At 39.3% G+C, this 23,721-nt stretch overlaps 1 protein-coding gene across 1 annotated transcript in view; it reads right to left on the minus strand.

Moving 5' to 3' along the window:
* GLRA2 (glycine receptor alpha 2) overlaps positions 1 to 23,721 on the minus strand; it is a 120,067-nt gene that overhangs the window by 79,301 nt on the left and 17,045 nt on the right. Inside the window, exons 3-4 of the mRNA XM_030949110.1 lie at positions 16,532 to 16,599; positions 9,481 to 9,704 (exon numbers count right to left, since the gene is read on the minus strand). Coding sequence (XP_030804970.1) covers positions 9,481 to 9,704; positions 16,532 to 16,599 — 292 coding nt within the window. The remainder of the gene's footprint in view (positions 1 to 9,480; positions 9,705 to 16,531; positions 16,600 to 23,721) is intronic.

The raw sequence follows: 23,721 nt of genomic DNA on the forward strand, positions 1-23,721 counted from the left end.
AGTCAAAATAAGGCATCTCATGGGAAACAATAAATAGACTGACTGCTTAATCAGAAACCCTCATGCTGGTTATCTTTCACAGCTGAACGTGTTTTGCGGTGTCAGTGTTTTCCCCTGGTGAGAGCTGCCATGGCCCAGATGTACCAGCAGCAGACCCTGGCGCAGGCACCGCTGCTGCCCGGAGCGCAGCCGCTGCATCGCCACCCCGCCGAGGGAAAGGCGCTGGAGGGGGCACACACCTGCAGCCAAGGGGCTCAGAGCTGTTTATGTGCAGGGCAACCAAGTCCTGGGCTCAGTACTGGGGCTGAGATACTGTGTTTCCGGCCTTTATCCTGTTCCTGCCTCTATCCTGTTCTTTCCCCAGCCCGGAGACATTTTCCCCACATCCTCCTATGCCTGCCCATCTACCCTACATCTCTCTCAGGGACACCTACATGACACAGAGCCCAGACATTTTTCTTTGTGTCCTGATCTATCCTCACCCCCTTTCCCCCTCCTTCTCCTGTTTACCAATTCCTGTCAAATGCCACTCCCACCTGCTTTCAGGGTATTGAGTTTTGAGGCCAGTCTGCCTTGGACAACTAACCCCCAAAGCAGCACCATCAGTAGAGGGTAAGGATCTTGAATTAAAAAAAAAAAAAACAATAAAAATAAAATATTTGTAAATAGATCATTCTGAAGATGATTTCCAATCTCCTTTCACTGGAGGGTTTTGAATGCTGGGGCTCCCAACCATCACACCACTTCTCTGGTAATCTCACAATGCAACAAAAACACTTCAGAGTACTTTAGAGACAGACTGCTTGTGAATGGTCTGCAATACAAACCTGAAGTAATGAACTGCTAGTATTTTGTTGAACACTTAGGGAATTGTGTTTACACATTACATAATCCAGGATTTTTTAAAAATAAATTTAGGAGACTATGTAATTTTAACTGAGATTTGATGTATTGTCTTGTCTGCAGCAGCCACTGAACGGTATTCTAGCCCACTCCTTTACAAGCAGCTATCACTCTTTGCCTGATGTCTTGCAAGACACCCAAAACTTCCCTTGATCTCAGTGACATCTCATCCCAGAGGAGGACGCTGGTTCCACAACAGAAGGGCCCTGGGGATCATAATACGTGATATATCATGACAGAGGAGTATTCTTTCCATTAGTTATTCTGCAAGAAAGGTTGGTTGTGAGTGGGCTACAGAACAGCAGCCTCCTCACAGAGGTTTTTGTAATGATAAATAACTAGGATCAGTCCTGTTATGTATAGAAATACTGTTGGGAATTTAAAAAGTCCTGTAGATAAGGATATAAATCCCTTCTGTCTGCAAAAAAACCCCAAGATTATCTCCTCACTAGCATGAAAAGCAATAAATGCCTCACCATGAGTAGGCATCATGTTAAAAATAACATTTTGTTTCTATTCTTATCCCTTCATTCTTTCACACTACGCCCATCTGCACCTCAGCCGCTGGGACAAGAGATTTCACAATCTAGGATTTTATGCTGCAAATACCAGAACATAAATAGCACATGCATGATCACTGGTAGCTTTGGCTACATGCCATTTTTGTCACAAAACTACTACCTGTGCAAACCCCTCAGTGCTGGATTTAGTGAGACAAGTGGGATTTCTTTTTTCCAGCATTGTTAAATCTAAAGATGCTATTGTAAATTGCAAGGTTTCTGGTATTTTTCTTAAAGCTCCAAGCTGACAATAAAGTTAAAGATATTTTAGTGGTACTTTTGTACTTTTTTTCTTTGAAAGATTAAACTCCTGATCCTTCTAGCTGCTGAAATAACATTAAAATATTACCTAAGCACAAGCAGATAAAGTTCCCTATTAAACTGGCAGGGGAGATGAAGTTGCACAGCAACCATGACAGCATCGCATGACACAGGAGCAAATGCCATTCAGGCTAGTGACACTGAAACAGGGAGGAGAATCTAAAATCTCTTCATATTCCTCCCAGCCCCCTCTCTTGGGTGCCTGAAAGAAGGGCACACACACTGATCACTTATCAGAAGGCAGAAAAAAAAATTCCCAGTGGCATTTTTCTTTTAAATGTCTTTTCATTTTGTAGTCCATCTCATTATTTTTTCAGGGACCTGACTCATCATTTTGAATGCCAATTCTGGTAATTTTCACAGTCTACAGGCTTTGTCCTGTTAAATGGAACAGTTGAACTGACTGGTTTTTCCCTTATTTTTGAGGAGTCCTGGAATTCCTCTCTAATAATTGTCATGTTCTGCAGCTTCGTTTCTGCCAGGTGGGAATGGGCTGAAGTCGAGCTTAGAGGAGACGTGGAACCCTCTCTGCTATGGTAAAATGTGAGTTACAGGCTGGAGTTTCAGTACTGCTGTTTCTGAGCATGTCCTCAGTCCCTCCAGTGCTTTGCCTTGCTTCATGTACTGCTTAACAACACAGGAGCTGGCACAGAGCAGGGTGGTGGAGTTCTCATTTCAGGCATCCCACTTCTCATTGTAATGCAATCACTGTCTGCAGATACACAATGTCAGCACATGAGCTGCCAGCAAATGATTTTCCAATTATTTCTCAAACAAATCTATGAAATTAAATTCAAGAGTGATTGTATCTAACAGGTAAATTCTGTAAGCACCTGTTTCCTTTACATGACAAACAGTATTTCACCTTTTCTTTTTTTCTCTGTCATTTTCTATCTTAGTTTTCCTGCAGTGTTGTTTGGTATGGTGTTGCTTTCCTCCTGGCATGGTGACATCTCTGTTCTAAGCCATATATTTCAATCCAATTGGCAAAAGACCTTCCTCCCTGGGACCATATTCTAGGAAAACACGGTTTTTTGTACCTTTTAGGAAGGGTTGCTTTACTTGCGTCATTTTACATCTAACCTTTAGCTGGTTAAATGAAGTGATTGATCACCAGCAGTCGAGGGCAGGCATTGCCAATAGCCATAAGGAGGGTGGTACACAGACATCTATTGGCTGTGCCACCCTCCCATTGGCCCAGGTATCCAGAAGGAGCCACCTGCCAGTATTTTTGATCCTGCCAGCCAAGATCAACTTCACGTGTTCAAATTGGTCTCCAGCAGCATTTCTCACTTTTTTGCTTAGACCAAAGTCTTCCCTTTTAATTGAGACACAGAAATACAGGGCTGTAGAAATGACATTTCATGCCATCAAGTCTGATCATCTGCTACCACCCAGAGTCACATCCTCTCAACTCTTTCAAAAGTGATCAAAGCTCATTTCATGGTATCTAGTGTGTGTGTCCCTATTTCTGTTGGAATGTTGTTGCAGGAATTCAAGGTGTATATGGCTGTAAACTTTGTAACGTCCTCTCTGAGCTTACGTATGACCAGTTCAGAGCCATTTGTTCTCCTGGCAGCATTGTCCTCTGGTCTAAGCAGCTCCCCTCTCGTGTTTGTATTTACCTCCTCTGCTCTCCTGCCTGGCATTAGAGGAAGAAGTGAGGCACATGCTCAGATATAATGCCCATATCCCTACTTTGTTTTAAATGCCTTACGAAGTGAAAAGCAACTAATTTTGTGTCATTAAAATGTAAATTATTCTTTTCTTAAGCAGTATAATCAATGGGGTTTTCACAATAGCTGTGTTAGTTGCATAACAAAGTACCCACATTAGGTTTTATTATTTATTTAGTAGATTTTATTATTTGTTATGCAAAGCAAGTACTTTAGATACAACAGAAAAGTAAGGGTATTGGAAACCTGGGGCTAGATCCTTGGACTGAATTTGTAGATTGGGAAGGAATGAGAAAGAAGGGAATGGGCGATGCATTAAAGAGAATATTTGGAAACAACCTTGAAGGATGGGAAGAATCTAAATTCATTTATTTAAAAGGCCCCAAAAGGAAGTGGGTGGGATGGGGTTAGAAGGGGAGGCAGGAGTAAGGGCAAAAAGGAAAGGCAGGGTGAAAACCAGAGAGATACTGATAATCCAAGGACATTGGGTTCAGCTGTAATGAGAATGGCTGCTTGTCCCACCAGAGGCTGCAGTTTTTTAGCTTCTGAAACCATTGTTATTATTGTAGTCATGCTTATGGGAAGACAAATTTGTCCAGTTCACTGGATTCACATAGCGTACAGCTACAATTTGGGAAGTGTCTGTGTCCCAGTAACATTGTGCAGCATAATAAAGTTTAATGGTTGTAGCTCTATAAGGCCTCAGCCCACAGTACGTATCAGCTGTCAAACACCAGAATGTTTTAGATGTTCTCTGTTTCAGTTAGCATATCCATTGACTATTCTTCAGTGTTCTGATTTGGTTTAAATGTAGAAGATTTACTTTGACATATGTATATGAAGAAATGTTATGCTTTTGTAAAGTCAGGGCAGTTAAAATGGGGCAGGGTACCATCTTGCCAGTGCAAGAATGAAATAATTCTCAGTGAAAATGCCCCTGTGATTATTGACATTCACTTCCAAGGGAAAATCGCCACCTTGTCAATACCAGTGTTATTCTGATAGGACCTGAGGTAATGGATATGTTTGTGTGAGGTGGCAGTTTAATAAGCAAACAGACATGTCAATCATGATAAATGTCTCCGTGATCCCACCTCTGACAATCTGTCACATGGAAAGACAATGCTGCTAGTCAAGTCCAAATCCTCTTAAATCCCAACACTAGATTGTAAAATAAAATTGAAGTCATCAAATTAAAGCACAGAATGCACACAGGGCTGTAGAACATAAAATTTTCTACCACTGTGCTAGGCCACACTGTGCTGGGATATGGATGATTTACACATAGTGGGCATAAATGGAACCTCAATATCGTTTAGCTGATAAAGTCTGTACCCCAAAATTGTTTCAGAAAACCTACACCTGACTTTACTGCAACATGACAATAGTAGCCACGCAAAAAATCCCAGACTGCATCTTACTTAAAAGCAACATATTTCAGCAGGACAGTCAACTTTTTGCCATGAGCAGTCTGTTGCAGAGGGATCAGCAGTGCTACCTATGTATTTCCTTAACCTGCTTTTCTTTCCCAGAAGGCAAAGAACACAAGTACAGAGGAGACTACAAAACACGGAAGTTTCAGAAAAACTGGGTTTTAAAAGTGTCGTGGATTACTTCTGATGTTTACGTGATGGACATGGCAGTCATAACTCCTGATCTAACACCTAGACCTGTGTGGGATTGTGGGGGTGCAGGAAGGAGTTGGCTCAGTGCTCTGTCCCCCAGTGCTTGGCCACACCAGGAAGAGCTGATTTTGGGAACTCCTGAGCAAGGCAGCTGGCATGGGAGGCAGAGTTGCAAATAGCTGTACATATCTGTACTGCTTCACAGAGACTTCTCTTGGCTTGCATAAGCAGGTGAGGGCTTTGGGAGGTACCAGCTCCCACTGGTGGGATGTACCTACTACCCTGTCAGCTACTTGTTGTGGGATGGAGAGCTGGTAACCATCCCAGGGCAGCTACACAAACAGAGCAACCCAACAGCTCGAGCCTTCTCTGTTTGCAGTGCCCCCCAGCACAGAAGTGCCTTCAAACAGGCACTCTGCCCTCAGCCACAGCAACATTTGCAATTAAAACTAGGTCGATAGTTGAAACCACAAGGAACTAATGGTCTACATAACTAACAGTTCTGGCACTGGGAAGAAGAAGAAGAAAGACAGAAAAACAGGTATTTTGAAAGACTTGAGGAAAATCTTCCTGGGTAATTAATTGCTCTTTGAACAGGAATAGCAAAAATAGGGGAAGAAATGTAATTTGTGAATTTGCACAGATCTCCTCCCTAGAATTCCAAGTGTCTCTCTTGTTAAAAGAATCATGCAACACATTCTAAAATCTCCTCCTTTTAAAAAATATGTAGTAATCTGCTTTGTGACCATTTCTGGCTAAATACACTGGCACTATAATTCAGAGCAAAGCTCAACTGAGAGTGTTTTCTGGACCAGCAAGTTAAAAAAATATATATATATATATATATATATATATATATGTATATATAAAAATTTACAATGTTTTTACCTTCCTGACCCCTATATTCTAGATTCAATGCTGTGGATCAATATTACAGTTGAATTATATCACCTTCTGGATCAATCTCATATGGCTGAGATGCACTGAAAATATTAAAAAGAGAAGGAGGCAATTAATGCAGAAAAAAAAAGCCACAAACCTTAAATAAAACCACTTTCTATCATTTTGCTAAAATAAGCTTTTAGGCAGATGCTAATATTATGAGCTGGCTGGCAGCCTGAAATGAGTTTGTGGGAATCAGGTAGCACAAATGGGTGTCTCAGAGAGAATATAAAGCCTTCTGTGAGTTTAGCATTTAGCATTTAGCATTTTCCTGATGTCCCAGGTGTCCTCAGGGAGCAGAGAAGACACAATCCTTGTCCCTGGGACATAAAGTCCGTGCAGTGGGGTGTGCAATGCAAAATGCAGGTGTCATAGAGATTGTGAGTGCCTGGAACAGGACTTGTGGTACCATCACACCATGCTGCAACAATTTCCAAGGGCAGAACCCCCTCCAAAATCCAATCCATGCAGAAATCAGGCAAGGATTGGAAGCAGATGAGTCACAAGCATCTAGGGGGTGAAACTGTGTAGGTTATGATTTGAACTCACTGCTTTTTCAGAACACAATATAAACAGAAACTAATTTATTCAACACTGCTATTACAAACATTTCTTGTTGACTGCTCTCTACAGAGTGCTTTAAAATAAAAGATAGCTATTTAACAGTTTTTCAATTGTTATATATGAGTGGAACTGAGACTGATCTTGACTAAAGTGTAGTTCCTTGCTGAATATAACTTTGCTGTAATTGCAGACTCCTCAAAATGCACGTGCCTCTGAGAGCTGTTGCTACATCTCCAGAGGCAATAGCATCTATTTGCAGTATTAAGCAATTCTGGGTTCCCTCCCCAAGGCTCTAGTTTTCCCTGCAGCACCCAAAGGTGCAGAGCAGTTACCCAGCTGTAGAGCCTGAGGCTGTACACAGCATGCTATCTGAAATCAAAAAAGGTATCAAGGTAGTCATCTGAGCATGCAACCAACATATAAAAATGGGGTTGGATTCCTAAAGTTATGGTTCAGAGGTGGGAACATCAACCATCAACAAATTTTTATTTTCTGTAACAACTCCCAGGGAATTAAATATAGTTGTAGGAATCTGCAAGTATGAGCATCATCATTATCATAAGGCAAACTGATGGAAATCTACATTATGCCTCTTCTGTGCTGTGTTAGGCTTGTTTCTTTGACCAGCTATACAAGAGAAGGATGAAGAGCCTCATGCTTACCACAGGGTGAGATAATTCCTGTAGCCAAGCACTGCAGAGGAGGTGATACATGGCCCAGACCCTCACTCACCTTTTCATTATTTTTCTGAGCACCCATATCCTACACCAAATGTCTCACTTTAGTAAAATATGGACCATGAACTGTTGTCTCAGGTGACTTTCCAAGTTCTGTTCAGAAAGGGCAGGTTTGGTCTCTGAGAGCATTTAACAGCACTCCTGCCTGGTGTATTTCGTGGTTTTGGTGCAGGACATAGGGAAGAGGGATACCACTGCCATATAATACACACACCTTGCTTCTTGCCCATTGATTACCAGGAACACTTCTAAACTCATTTATGCAAAGAACAGTTTGTATTTATGCAAGATAAATTTGATCTTTATTTTGTTACATTTTAAAATATGACAAAACAGCCTACCTGCTACATCCCAGAGGCATTTGTGAAGTGCTTTAAACATTCAAAGCACACTAAATGCTAAATGTTAAATATCACAATGACAGGCAAAGTGCTATTGGTGCAGTAGTGAACATTCCCAACGTACTGAAACCAATCACTAAAATATTCCTGTTTGTTTCTGCATAGCATAACTACAAGCAGCTGACATGTAATAGAAGTCTCTAGCCCAGTATTTAGAGAGTAAAGACAAGTATTTCTAACTGCTCCTGATTTCAAGTTTGCATACTTCAGAAAGTGTTAAAAAATTCTCTGCCACGTTGGATGTGCTGGGTTACTCTGTTACTGTTGTGTGATACAAGTGAGAAGTGATGAGCTTCGCTCAGTGCTCTCTTGGAGTTCTGCTTACTCTGCTTCAAATTAATTTGCATTTAGGTGTAGGAATTTTACAAATGTGATATGGCAGCTCAAAATACCACTTTTGCTGCATGAGCAAATGCCAGGAAAACTATCCATCTGCATGCAGAGCAGCACCCAACTGCACGGTTTCCTCCAATAAGATGGTGTCTGATGTCATGCAAACAAACAGATGCATTCATTTCCTTCTCAGGGTGAAGCAGGAAATATTTGTAAGTGACAGCATATTGTTTATCACTCTGCTAGCGCTGGTACCATCCTTGTATCTTATTATTCTTCTCAAACTCTTCAGGTAGAGAAATTTGAAACCCTGCTCAGTAACTCTGCTTCATCTGTCCAAATATTACTGGGCTTTTATCAAGGAATTTCCACAAGAATTATGGAAGTGGATGAAGTTCCATGCTAATATTTATTTATTTAACATCCTAAAGAGCACAGTTACCCCAAGCCTGGATCAATACTAATTCCTTAATGGAAACACAGTCAAAACCACAATAGAAATAACTGCCTTCTGAACAACTCTGCTTACAGATGAGCAAATTCACTAAACAATCTCTTAAACAAATACTATCATGTTTACTTTCTATAATGCAAGAAAGGAAAAAATCAAGAAGCATCTGCAGGAAGAAAAAAAACTCCAGTAATTTCTTCATTTTAAACAATCCTAAGAGCAATAATAGAGTATTTTGCATCTTTGGCTACCTCTATTAAGCAATTAATATCTCACAGTAAGCTGAATGTCAAATGAATACTGCAGGTTGTTTGCTGCTATTTATGCCTGTGGAATGCAATTTTGTTTTTCTGCTTATGTCCTCTTTCATCAGGTCATACCAAATCACATTTTGTCAGTGTTTATTAATTCAGCTAAAGCTGGTCACATGACACAACTTCAGTGCTCTCAGTACTAAAAGCAAATGCTTTCCATAGTTCCAGGTGTTGGTTTTTGGGTTTTTTTTCTTGTGACTAGATACATCCAATTAACCAGTGACTTGCATGTCAAATTTATTGCATTTCAAGCATGTTTTTATTTCAAGTGTTGAGCAGTCATTTAAATTGATACTCCCCTTTACTTTTAAATTGCAACCCACAGACTACTGAAGAGATGATTTCCTCTTTGCAAGAGGAGTGACTTGAGCAAATGCTAATGGGAATTACTGAGGCATACCATTAAAGTTCTAGACAGCCTCAAGTTTTCAACAAGACCAAGAAGTACCACTGTGCCACTTAGAGACTATTTTGCAAAAAGTAAAATGTTAGCAAAGAAACATAGGCAAATTTTCCTTCCACCCTGGTATTAGTAAATCTCATTTTAGTTGTACACATGGGACAACAAAAAATTAAACATCTACATTGCATCCAGAAAACAGAGAGGGAAAGAAAGGGATGAAGAGAAAAAAAACTAAAATTAACTGGTTTACCTGATACTGTACAACACCTTTCCAGTTTTAGAAATCCTCAGCAACTTGTTGTCTGTTGTGACATCATGGAAATTTGCTCCCTTCTCATTGGCAAAGAATAAATCTGGCTTCCAAATAGAATCCAACATAGAGGGATCCAAATCCAGGGAATCATCAGGATATTCGCTGTAAGCCAGACGTGAGTCATTCCACTGCTGCCTCAAAAAAATGTTCACTCTGTAGTCCTACAGAAATGTCATGTAAACAGGTTACTAAGCCACCAAAACTGGAAGCCCATTTTAGCTTGCTTTATGTTCTTAGATACATTGCAGTACCAGCATTACAGCAAACATTTGTGTTATCCTTTGAACATCAGAGTTGTCATTTGAAAATAAAGTTGTCAAAGCGCTGCATTGAACCAGACAAACACAACTGGTACATTTTCCAAATCAAAATTCCTTCAGTGATGAGAAAAATATTAACTGCAATCTCCACAATTAAATGTAACCCTATTTCAAATGTTGTGGATTACCTAAGAGATATTTGTAAATTCAAAAAGCATTGCAGTTAAATATATACAATGTCATCAAAGAGGTTACAAAATTACCAATTTAAATAAATGTTTTCTAATATGTAAGTCATTTACGCCTAATGTACTCATGAATAGTTTTTAATTCCTGTGAAGCCAAAATTGTACAGAAGAAATTAAATCACCGCTTCTTATTTACTACTAGTTTCATTTTCCTATTTACTGTATCATTCTGTGTATGTTCCTTCATTTACTCCTCCCTGTCTGCATCCCGTTAAAATTGGCCTGATTGTATTCTTCTGCTTGGTGGTCTGCTAGTCACAATTGGGAAAGGGAGCAATTACTTAGAGGTTCATTTAGAACAACATTAACATTGTGTCAAGAACTGGTTATTAAAGGGGAGTGCAAAAAGAGATTTCAGGTTCTAAACTCTCTGAAGAGAGTAGAAAGAAACAAATGTTTACTCTCCTAATCCCAGTCAGCAAATAAAATCTTCATCTCTCTGAAATTGCAATTTTTAATTTGTCAACTCTCTCTTAGAAATACCATCTACTCTTCCTCAAAAAGAAAAATATTTAATAATATTTGTATTGATTATATGATCTGAAGGAATGCTTTATCAAATAATTATGCTGATACTACAAAGCATTAACATTTAGAATTTTCAGCCACACATTAAAATGGCAACACTGTGCTTTTGACTTGGAAAATGTATGAGCTGGCTGGGTTTTAGTCAGGTACCTGAACTGCATAGAAAAGAAGTTATCACCCTTGAAAGGTAAAGATAAATATTCTCCCTGTGATCAGAGCTGCAGAAAGCAGCTTGCCCAATATGCAGACTCTGAACAAACCCCTCTGTTCAGTTGCCGCCCCCTTTGCTCCATGAGGTGGTTGTGAGGTGTGCTGCTGCCCTGACAGAATATTTTTGACATCCAAACTGATGCAGATTTTGAACCCAATGGGAAGATGCTTTACAACCTCAGTAGGTGAATAACTTTTCCTTTTTTTTTTTTTGTTTTTCATTTTCATTTTGCTCTTGGGTAGATGTGATTCCAAACAGGAATGTTTACTAATCAGACCAAGACAGACCTGAGACAGGTCTCAAGAGTAGCATTTTTAAAAGATACTTACAAAAGCCTGTATCTGTTTTTCACAAGTCATTGTACTTTTTATGATGTTCTTGTTTCAGACATTTAAATATCAAATAGCTACTTGCAGTTCTGAGCTTATAAAATGTCATCACATCTCGTAAGGATACACCATCCATAATTATACTATCCCTTATTTCTTGATCTTAGAAATTGAGTGTCTTACATTTATAATGTATCTTTAAGCTTATATTTATCTTTAAGTATAAATGAGTCTCAGAGTTTATATGGGACAGCTTTAGCTATAAATCCAGGAATGCACTGATTCGAATTCTGCAGAAAAGAAGGCAGGAGCAACTGCTGATAGAATAAAATTGCTACAACTAGTTGTGAGACTGGCTTTAATTCTTCACTGTGATATGATATATAATGAAGTCTTTGGAAAACAGAGGGATTTTTTCCCCATGACATAGAAATTATAATTAAGTTAGATCAGTAAATTTTATAGAAATATCTAAAAAATTGCATTGATGAACTTCATTGCTGGGTGACTTAGATAATAAAAAACAGTCTGGAAAATCTTTATTCATAAAAGAGATTGCATAGGATAATATATATTATACCAAAATCATAAATAATGACAATAAGATTACCCTATATTTTTCAATATGTCCCTTCATAAATTTATCAGTCATCACACCAATACACTTAGAAATTATTTTCCTCTGCAAGCTTTGTTCTTAGAAGCAAAACAGAACCGAAACCTTTGTTTACATCTGATAGGCTTTGCATATATATGTGTAGATATTTTAATGAGAAATAAAAATGTAAATATAACATGCACATCACAAGAACAGCATTATTATTTCCTCCTATGCTTGCTGTATAAGCAGCAGAGAGGGATGTGCGTTTACACAGTCAGACCTAATCATGCCCAGAATTTTGAATTTACTTTTCCTGTGCTACCACTGTAACTATGTTTTGAAGGAAAATTCTCTTGAGAATAGTAGAACAATATGGAGTTGAGGCACACTACAGTGTGTATTTGGTGAGGTCCTGAGGGTAGAAGTGGGTGTGCTGTAGTAAAGCACTCCTACACAACCACAAGTACACCTACTCTGCAAATTCTTTCTGACAGCACCACCACTCTGAACAAGGAGTGTGGACCTGCAGATTCAATCTCAGATGCACTGCCAGTGTCAGCAACAGCTCAAGGCAACTCAGATAAACAGTTTTCCTCTGTTCTTAAGCCATAAGCTCGCAGCAATACAAACATACTGGAAGAATATTAATCTGATTAGATTTAGTAGCTCTATCTGAAGATTTAGGGACTTGATCCACAGATATACTTAGTCTGTTTATAGGAACGTAGATAGATATAATTTTTCAGCAAATCTAAATCCAGATCCACAGAGCAAAGGTCTGAATCCCTTTGGTCTCAGCCACTGCTGTGGCAGGAAGAGTGCAGGGGAGCCCCTGCCCTGCCCAGTGCTACTTTCTGTCTCTGAACCAGCACTTGTCTTAGGTCTGAGCTTTCCTCCCAGCTTCCCCTCCAACAGCGGTGATTGCCCAGCAGTTAAGTTGGGAGTCTGAAACAAACAATAGACTTAGCTGGCCTTCCATGAATAGGAGGGGTTTACCAAAAAGATTACTCTATATCTCTCTCTAAATCCTAAAGATAAATGCTAACTGAAAAGCAGTGGTTTGATGACCTATTCCAAGGCCATGAAACAGAAAAAGCACTTGGCTACCCATGGGTATAAGCATGCAGTGTGTCCCCAATGGCTTCAGTGGGAGCCTTTTATTTAGTTAAAAGTATACATGTGAATTAATCAGGATCTAATAATGTTATTTGTTATTATGGGGTTTTTTTCCTCTACATGGGAGATAGCATCATACAGCCAGCCACAACAAAGCTTTTAAAATTAAGAAATGGCAATTTTTTCTGCTGACATAAGTACTCAAAACACAACTGAAGTTTGGATCATTTACCCTAACAGAGAACCTGCTGCACAGTGTCATTGATTATAGGGCACAGCAACATAAGAATATCCTCACAGTTAGTCATTTCTGTAATTAAGAATTAGCTTGCAATGTACAAACTGCTCTTAACTTCTCCTACAGCTGATAGCTAAAAAATCCTGGTCATTAGGAACACTGAACATCTGAATTCTTTGGGATGCTGCCCAGGCTGATGTAGATTACTCATCTGTGATACTCAACTGCACTCATGCTGTATAGTGAATTTTCTGCTGAATACTGCATGTGTAAATACTTCCAAAAATAGACACAGAGTTTACTCTCATAACTGCTTTATTCAGTGAAGTTATTCAGAAAAAACTTTTCCTCTTTCTTTGCAAGTTAGGACTTAAAGACAAATCAAAGAAAGATTTAAACTATATGATCTTGATTCTGGCCTTTTTTTACTCTTTTCATTTTGGTATAATATATATAATTCAAAAAGGAAGAAAAGCATTTCTTTTGCAGGAAAAATAATCTAGTGGGATACTGTCCCCTATGTGCATTATAGAGCATTATTCTTATTTTTATTATTATAGAAAGACATTTACATCTACATTTTGTTTCTCTAGATCTTTGGGAATAAAACTCATGAAGAGTCTATGGAATTCATCCATCTGAATCAGCATAAAATCCCAGGTTTATTTCTTAATGTAAGGTTTTCATTTTTAGACGAGTGTGCTGGACATTGGAGTTGCCTTTCACATAGGGAGGAATTTTATCCTGTACTGTGTGTCTGAATCAGAGGACAGAAACTACTCCTGATAATATTACTGAAATTAGTAGATCTGGGACTGTAATCCCATTTGCCATGTTAATTTCTCCTCCCGAAAGCTTCCCTGAGCAAGTTTTCATCTTCCAAGTTCCCAAAGAACTGCTGTAGGTGGTCCAAGTTATATTCTGATAATGTCCCTTCGGTGTATGCACATGGTTTCACTAAGCATGCCTCTCCTCTGAGACAGGAGTGTCTCTATTGACTTTGCAATCCAGACTTTTAAATGAATCATTTAGTTTTATGTCAAAACCATCAAGAGCATTTTATAGGGAAAAATGATTCCTAGGAGTCAAACAAACTTGTTATTTATCACAAGGGATGCCAACAATTTTACCACACAATTATATCTGTTTCAGAAAGGCAATGTAGCTGGAACAGCAATTGATGTCTGCCTCTCAGAGCAGACTCCTAAAACAAGTCACAATAGTCATTAAAGAAGTGACAACATTAAGAAAATCAATATCAAATAAGTGAACAGCATCTTACAGAATCTTCCCACACTTTCAGCAGATTTAATGAACAAAGCAAAATAAGAAAGCCAATAGTCTTTGTTTTCATCTACTTGAATGTTTGGCCGTTTTCAGCAAAATGTGTTAATGAACATTGGAAAGGTACACATTAACATATTTGATAGAAGGTAAAATGCAATGAGGGGATTTAATCAAAGCAATGAAGGAGTCTAATTAATGCAATCAGCATTGGGTCGTGCAAATATTTTCATTGAATGCCATCTTGTAAAGCTAGTGACGTGCAGGGTTTTTGCTACTTAATGCTATCCTGGTGTCTCTACACACTAGGATCAACAGACATGGCTGGGTAAAAATGCTACACTCACAGCTGTCTTCTCAGAATCCTTAAAACACAGGAAAACAATGTTTTCTAAAATTAATGAAAATTAAGTCTGTTGATAATTATGTTACACCCTGATATGTTTATTTCCCTGTAATTTTAAAATTTATTTTAGTTTTCTTTTAAGGTCTTTCTAAAATATTACAGATACATAGTCTAAAGCATTAATTTATCTGTCTGTTTTATAGCTCTGTATGTTACAGCTTGTCATTTATAGCAAAGTCTTTCCCACACTGTTAAAGAAAGTAACCTAGCCTAGCAATAACTTGCCTTTTATCTCTAGAAAACATTAAATAACAGGGTGGGGTTTTTAAATTAAATTGTTTAGGAGCAGAAGATTTGTGTTCCTACATTCTTTAATTACCACTTACCAAAATGATGGCATGAGTTACAATTGAATATAAATTAATATTAAACAAAATACATTAGTCAGACTAAAGACCTTCTCTTCCTTCATAAAGGCCTGCAAGGCAGTATCTATTCCATCTTACAAAAACGCTGCTCTTTTGGTTTATTTCAGGTGGCCAGCAAGTTCATTATTAATTACCAAGTTCTCAGTCCTGCAAGAAGCCAAGCACCTTTATTGCCTCTGGCTTCAGCAGTTCCAGAAAAACCTGGATGCTGTGAAGGAATCTCTGGAAAACAGAGCTGTGAAACTACACTGCAATTTCTTCAAAAGTACCATAGATATGAGCACCTAATAATTATTATGGGTTTATGACATTATTATGATAAATTTGTTAAAAATATCTCTGTGGATTAACCCACATAGTAAGGAGTATGTTGGCTTGAATAAAACCCAAATCTTTTATATTCACTTTTTAAAAAGATTTTAAAAACTCAGCATCTTTTTAAATGGAATCAGAAAAACTTTGGGTTTTTTTCTTAGCAAATATTGAAAAAAAATAATAGACTGATAGACTTCTAGACTAAAAGATTTTTTTTTAAAGTTAGATGAAAATTTTAATTTTAATTTTTTCTTAGCTTGATTTTGTTTATTCTATATTTTGCAATTTTTTAAATGAAAATCTGACTTTTTTTTACTTTGTTCTTTGCATTAGTCAAAATACAAATTTCAGACAGGTGGAATCCCATCATTTCCTAGTACTAATTTAACTTCAAAATACCTAAGTCTTATACCCATGTGTTCTAGTCATTTGTCACAAGTTTTACACTTCCTTCTGTGACTGATGAGGCTGCAATTCACAGAGATCTATCTCAGTTAAACAAGACCATTTTCTGCAGCAGCAGGTGATTCAGCATGTGGTGTAAAGCACAATCAAATATGGTGCACTTGGCAGGGAAACCCACAGCTGAGCTCCAGCCGCTCCCCTGCCTCTTCAGAGCTAATGGAGCCTGAGGAAGCAGGTTTGCACACACCTGTGTTTGCTGCCATCTCAGTCACCACAGACTGTGGGGCAGTCCCTATGTAGGTGTGTTTAGGCTTGATAGGGGAGTTTAATGTTTTATATATATAGTTATTTTATACTTATTTTATGTTATTTTATTTAACGCCATTTTTACTCAGGTTTTTAGTAGGTTTTTAGTAGCTTCATAACTTAGTAAATGTCCCCACATCCTGAGCATCTCTATTCTACATCACATCCCACTCCTTCACAAGATGGCTTCAATGATCAGTCCCACTCACCATTGTAGTTTCTGCTATTGAACCAAAGCTGTTGATAAATATGTTGCAGGTAACATTTACAGGAGGACCTGCAAGTTGAACAATAAATAGAAAAATTGACAGGTTTTGTTCATGACATATATTAAGTATTGTTGTTCTCTTGCCAATGGCATCATAGCACTTACCATTGTGGTTTCTGTGACTGATCCAAAACTGTTGATAAAAATATTGCAAGTAACGTTTACTGGAGGACCTGTGGAATGCAATAAAAATGTTGCAATACACATTGAAACAAAAGTATAGATCCCTCAGCCTCCGTACAATCTGGTACAGATGTGGCTGAAAACAAGTAGAAAGTGAGTTTTCCCAAACTGCTCACATAAATTTTGATCAAAAGAAAAGCATTATCAACACTAATTTATTTCACCTAGTTTCATTGGAAGTTGTTATATAATCACACAGAACTACATCCTTGCGTTAAGTGATTGGCAGGAGAGTTGAGTGAGGGCTATTTTCTTACCCACAGTGCCAGTGCAGAATACACTTTAGCGCTGCAACCACTCCTCTCTTCCTTCTCCCTTCATCCAGAACTTAAAATTTTATCTCTCCACATTTACTCCACTCCGTAGGCAAATGTTTGCCACTGAAATTCCCAGCAAGGGAAACTTTACACATTGACTCCAGTCCACAAGCAGCTCTTCCTGCACCTGATCTGGAAGTGTCTGGCTTGCCAGTACCAAATATTTTAGCAATATCTGTTCTGGCTTGAACAGATAGCTTTCATTAAACAGCTATTTGCATTCTCTTCCCTCCCACCGCCTTTGCTGTTATTCAGCAGTCACTGACGTGTGGCAAAATGAATGGAGATTTAATATTTAATTAGCTGCCTATTAGCCTTCTTGATTTTTTAGGTGTGACAAAATAAACAGGGGTTCACAACAGAATCAAAAAGGATTCATGCTAAAGGCCTGAATTTCAGTGACACAGAAGTTGGTATAAGCATTGAGTATCAAGTACTTTCTTCTTTCTTTTGCCATTACTATTTTTAATCACATCATGTTCCTTATAAATGAAAAAATGTCAGTGCAGAGAATATAAATATCCCCATTTGGTTTATAATTCAATTTATAATGAAATTTATTTACAAAAGATGGAAACATTATTACTTTCTTTTTTGTAAAATGGAATAAACTAATGAGTCCACTGTCAATTTCCTGAGTGCTAGACTACCTACCTTAAAGGAAACAATCATGTTGGTTTTGGGAATAAAAACCACAACAGTAACATGCTTTGAGGCTGTTAAATTCCAATGAGGTGGGTTGTTCAACTCTGGTTTTTTACAAGAATTATTTTTACAACACTTCCTTTTTATTTTGCAAATGTGTTTTCATTTCCAATATCAAGTCAAAACCAAGCCAAATAGTCTGCTATTTTCCCTCCATATTATCATTTTTGTTCCTATGAATTGGTGGTTTTTCTACTAGCTAGGCACCTTGAACAATGTGTTTCTCTACATCCAGGCATACCAAGCCACTGTACCATTGAAGCTGGAAGGAACCACCCAGTCCCCATAGTCCATCTTGCCCCAGAGCAGGACCAGCTAGAGAAGGACTGTGCCACATCAGACTCTGAATATATCCGGAGATGGACACTTCACAGATTCTCTAGGCAACCGGTGCCAGTGTGCAGTCACCCTCACAGCAAAATGCTTCTGCTGTGTTTAAGTGGAATTTCATGGGTCTCAGCCTGTGTCCACTGCCCCTCTTCCTATAGCTAGGCATCGCTGAGAAGAATCTGGCTACCTTTTCTTTACTTACACCTCATCAGTTATTCAAGCACATGGTTGAGATTCCACAGAACCAATTTTCCCCAGGCTGAGCGGCCTCAGCAATCTCAGCCTCTCCTTGTATGACAGATCCTCCAGTCTCTTAACTACCTTCATAACATTTTGCTGGATCCATAGCAATAATTCCATGTCTCTCTTGTACTAGGGAGCCCAGAGCTGGGATCAGCACTCCAGGTGTGTCTCACCAGTTCTGAGCAGAGCAAAGGATCCTTTCCCTCAACCTGCCGGCCATGCTCTGCCTAATGCAGCCCAAGAGTCCACTGGCTGCCTTTGCTGCAGGGGCACCTTGCTGGCTCATGTTCAAGTTGGTGTTCGCCAGGTGCCTCACAGCCTTTTCTGCAAATCTGCATTCCAGCTGGGCTTCTCCCAGATTGTTCCTTCCAAGTTACAGGACTGCATTCCCTTTCCTGAACACAGCGAGGTCCTATTGGCCTATGTCTGCAGCTTTTCTTTGTCTCTCTGAATATCAGGAAACTCTCTAGGGCATCAACCACTCTTCCCAGTCTTCTTTCTCCTGCAAATTAGTTGAGGGTGCACCATGTTCCACCATCCAGGTAATTAGTGAAGATGTTAATGAGTACTGACCCAGCACCTGTGCCAGTAGTACAACAGTAGTGACTGGTCACCAGCTGGACCTTGTGCTGCTGACCACAACCCTTTGAGCACTGCAGTTAAGTCAGTTTTCCATGCCCATTTAGCTGCTCTGTTTCAATAGTCTGTTCCACGTTGTGAGAGATGCTAACAAAAGCCTTGCTAAAGTTGAGATATACACAGCTCTGCCCTGATTCATTAAGCCTTTCAAGTCATCATAGAAGGCTATTAGCATTCCAAGGAATGATTTCCCATCCAGAAATCCATGTCGACTACAACCAGTCATCTTCCTATCCTTCATGTCTAGAAATGGCTTCAAGAGGATTTGCTCCAGGCTTCGAGGTAAGTCTGGCCAGCCTGTAACTCCTGTATTCTCCTGATTGTCTTAGAGATAGGAGCGACATTTTTTTCCCCACATGATTAGGAGCCTTCACCAGTTGCCATGACTTTTTAAAGATAATTAAGAATGCAACAACCCAGCTTCCACAGCTATGCTAAGCACTTCTGGGTGTTTCCTATGTGGTCCTTATGGACTTGGCTGTGTCCAGTTTGCCTAAGTGCTCTGTAGCCTAGTTCTTCATCGCTAAGTTTTTATTGATTTGGACTTTTTTACAGGTCTCAGTGGCATGGGATTCCTAAAGACCATTTTTGATGGTAAAACTATGGAGAAGGAGGCTCACAGCTGTTGTCTTGCAAAGGCCATCATATGTGAGCATCACAATTCCAGCTCCTGAGTGCCAGCAGAACATAGTACACATGCTTAACTGTGTCAGGAAATCATGGCTTATGTATGTTAGGAAATATGCTGCCACATCACAGACTGCAGTCCAGATGTACAGGAGCATGTACATGCCATTGCATTGTACTTTACAGTAAAGCAAATACCTCCCTGCGTTTCCATACTTAATTATAAGCCTTTAACTTGCCTTCTGCTGGTAGAAGTGGAACACTGTAAGAACTATAAGAACTCAGTAAACTCAGTAAAAAAACAGAGAGATCAGGTTTGTTCCTTACCTGAGGAACCTGAATATGAATAAGTCTATGGACCTGATTAGGTGCATCCCAGTCTTGAGGGAATTGACTGATGTAGTTATCAAATTACTCTCCATGATATTTGAAAAGCTATGGCAATCAGGGGAAGCTCTTGGTGACTGGCAGAAGGGAAGCATTGCATTCATTTTTAAAATGGGAGAAAAGGGGACCCTGGGAACTACTGATCTTTTAGCCTGACCTCTGTGCTTGTGAATATCACAGAACAGATGCTCCTAGGAGCTGTGCTAAGGCACGTGGAGGACTGGGAGGTGATTTGGGACAGCCAGCATGGCTTCAACAAGGACACATCTTGCCTGACCAATGCAGTGGCCTTCTATGGTAGAGTGACTACATCAGTGATCAAGGGAAGGCTGCTGATGTCATTTATCTGGACTTCTGCAAGGCCTTTAACGCAGTCACCCACAACATCCTGCTCTGGGAACTGGAAATGTGTGTAAAATTTGTTCAGCCTGGAGAAGAGAAGGTCCCAGGGACACCCTATTGTAACTTTTCAATACTCAAAGCAACCCTGTAAGAAAGATGTCAGCAATTTTTTTAGTGGGGACATTCTGCAGTAGGACAAGGGGTAATGGTAAACTAAAACACACTTCATCTTATAAGATTTTTCTAATATAATAATTCAATTAAAATGAAAGCAGCAAACTTCCATGATGCATAGCCAAGGTTTCAGGACACAATCTGAAAATCTTCAAAGTGCCTCAAACCTCCTGTACCCAAGGTGTCTGTGATCTTATTGCCGTCTGGCTAGAGAATGAATCTTTTCCTTATCAGCTGCCAGAGGAGGTGAATCCATCCCAATGTGTGGAACAATCCCCATATGGAGTGATGAGTGCTGAGAGGAATACATTCGAGCCCTATCCAGCTCCTAACTCCAGCCTCAGCTAAATATTCTCCAGTATTGATAGCCCACAGTCACAAATCTTGCTCCATTTGGTACATTCTTGAGAAGATTTACTCATACTCTTTCACTGGAGGTGATCCCAACTGCAGCTAATCATATCTACACCCTCAAGTTCATCCCAACTCTTGTCTTTTTTGGTGTAGAGTTTCCAGGTCACACCTGGCAGACTTTTCTCTTCACAATAATTCCAACTATATAGCTAAATTGTCCTTAGTGGGAAGGGAATATTATAATCACATAAGAGATTTAAAATGATAGCTGTGCACTTGCCAATTTTCTTTGATAAGTGTATTTATCAAGGGATTTTGTAAGGCAAACTAAAATGCAGTACACATAGAGAACTGTGAGCAAAGCAGAGACATGTGGAAGCAAAAACAAAAGATAAAGAGGTAGAACCACCTTATGGAATGACAGTGGAAATATTGGCAAGATATTTGCAGATCTCTGAAGAATCTTGTATCTTTTTCTATATGTAATATTTTCTGGTCTACCTTCTCAATTCAACCCTGTGACAATGCAGAGGTTTTTTCTCACTATCTCAAATTATTTATTTTGTATATATGGAGGAGAAAGCTGAGCCAAATCTTCCTTCTCCCCTTACCACAGAGAGCAGGATAATCAAGACTATTTGAAAAGACTAAAATCAATCCCACCTGAGCTTGAAGGCAGAGCAGGAATCCAGGAACAGACCCAAGGGGCCAAGTGGGGAGGCAGTGATTCCATCAGGGATAGAGAATCCCATTTTCTGTAGGATTTCAGGTCAGAGCTCAAACAAGGGAAGTGATCAAAATGTGGATGGTGGCAGGACAAAGACCCACATGCTGACCTGAGCACCAGTAACACACATCCCAGGACAGAAAGGGAGGATGGAGGAACTTGTTTGACATAGTTTTTAAATGTGAGTTCTGGACACAGCTGAGGTTTTAGGAACCATTTATCCCCAACCAAACTGAACAGCCTCCAACATCCATCAGAGTCCTTGTGAGACCTGAAACTGAGCTGACTCCTCTGGAGACCTCTGCTTCTGCAGCTGCAGTACTACAGGTGCCTGAGTTACCACTTCAAGAGTTGCCAAGGCACCTCTCCATGGCCCTGCAGGCGCATCCCTGCAAGTCAGACAAGGATAAACTGCTGCTGGGACACCTCAGCTGGCCATGGTCGTTAGACAGGCCCAAGCTGTTCATCATCCTAGCTCCTTCCCTGCTCAGAGTGTAGCACACAGGAGAACGACTGGAGAAGAGCTATCAAAGGCAGCTCAGCCAGTCCTGTGGCCAGTGACCATGGATGTTGGGCCAGGGGGACAAAGGTGGCGTTGATGCACTTAAAAAGTTCCTCTGAGACATAGGGATACTGCAGCCACCCCAGGAAAAGTGCAGCTGCACACTTGTTTCCAAGGGCCCATATAATATGTAGTCTCAACTGTGATGAGAAAATTCACACAATTTAATGATTTTGCTTAAGGTTATAGTAAGAAATCAGGAGGCAGACCACAGGTAGCTTTTTTTGCAAGCACCTAGGTAAGATTTTCTCTTTCCCTATCATTTTGCCTTTGGGAAAAGCCAATCTTTTCCTCTATTTAAACATCATCCTCTCATTAGGGTTTTAACAGCTCAGTCACAGGAGGCAAAATTAACAGCACCAGGACAACATAGTTACCCTAAGGCTGACAAATCAAGGTGACATTTTTGTGCTGGGTAGTGATGCCTTTCTTCTATAAGGTTGTCTTTCTATGGGTTTTCTGTCAACTTCATCACCCTGACTGCCTAAGTATAACCATGCCCAGTAAACACAGAATTCCTTCTTCCTTAGAAGTGTTCAATACAATCCAGTGTGGATTATTAAATTTATGACACTTACTATTAATTCATTATAATAATACCTACTAAAGAAACAAATAAAAAACCCCTCCAAATTAAATAAAAAACCTAGAAAAACAAAAAAATAAAACCACACCAAAAAAACAAAACCCAAACAAATAAAAAACAAACAAAAAAACCCAAACAAAAACAACAACAACAAACAAAAAAGTAACCAGTCAAACCAAACACAAAAATCCATAAGGCCAGAGGTCTCAAGAAATGCAGTAATTGTATGCTATTTTGCACTGATTCAATTTGCTGGTAAACTCAAATAAAGACAAAATTATTGTTCTGCTTCATCAAGCTAAAACCAACATCCTCTGAAAGTTCATCTGTCATATATAATAACTTAGCTTGCTGAGAATGCCATTTGCCCTGGTAGGAATATGGCTATGATTTTGGGTGCTTACTATTGCATTCAAGACTCAGAATCATATTTTGTGTAATCAGTATATAATTATAACCAACAGACTGAGGCTAAGAGTCACAAAAGCACTTACAGAATCAGAGAAAAACCTGGAGAGATCTTTAGGTGTCTAAAATCTTTTTAGGACTCTCATTACCATCGATATCACTCAGTTCAAGAATTACCAAGTGTCTGAGAAATGCGTGTGAGCAATACCATTTATAAAAATGATATCTTTCAGTCTGGGGGAGACACCACATGCCCTACCCATAGCAGGTGAGCTACAGAGGCAATGCTGGATCGAATCAGCAGGAAAGCATGACAGCAGAAAGTACAATTTTTCCCTCATTCCAGCTGCCTATTTCCATAAGTGCACATGCAAATATATATGAACAAACAAACAAAAAGAGAACTCTACTCTTACATCCAGATTTAAGCTGCTTCCCTTCACTTGCTTGAGAAAGCATTTAAGCAAGAATGTGGCCCTATGAGACGACCTGGATGTAAAAAGGGCAAGTGATATTGCAGAATTGAAAGCTCTTCTTCAGCAAAATACCACTGAGGCCTCCCAAGACAAATACTCCAGTGATTGTCAGGTACAGGTGATCACAGGCAGAGTCACAGAAAGAAAATTCTCTGGAGTAAGTACTGCTAAAGCCATCTCTATATATATGTACATTGACACAGCTTGAGCTCAAACAGTGAATAGTCAATTCCTG

The sequence above is a fragment of the Camarhynchus parvulus genome, chromosome 1 (assembly GCF_901933205.1).
Source record: "Camarhynchus parvulus chromosome 1, STF_HiC, whole genome shotgun sequence".
NCBI classification, from domain to species: Eukaryota; Metazoa; Chordata; class Aves; order Passeriformes; family Thraupidae; genus Camarhynchus; species Camarhynchus parvulus.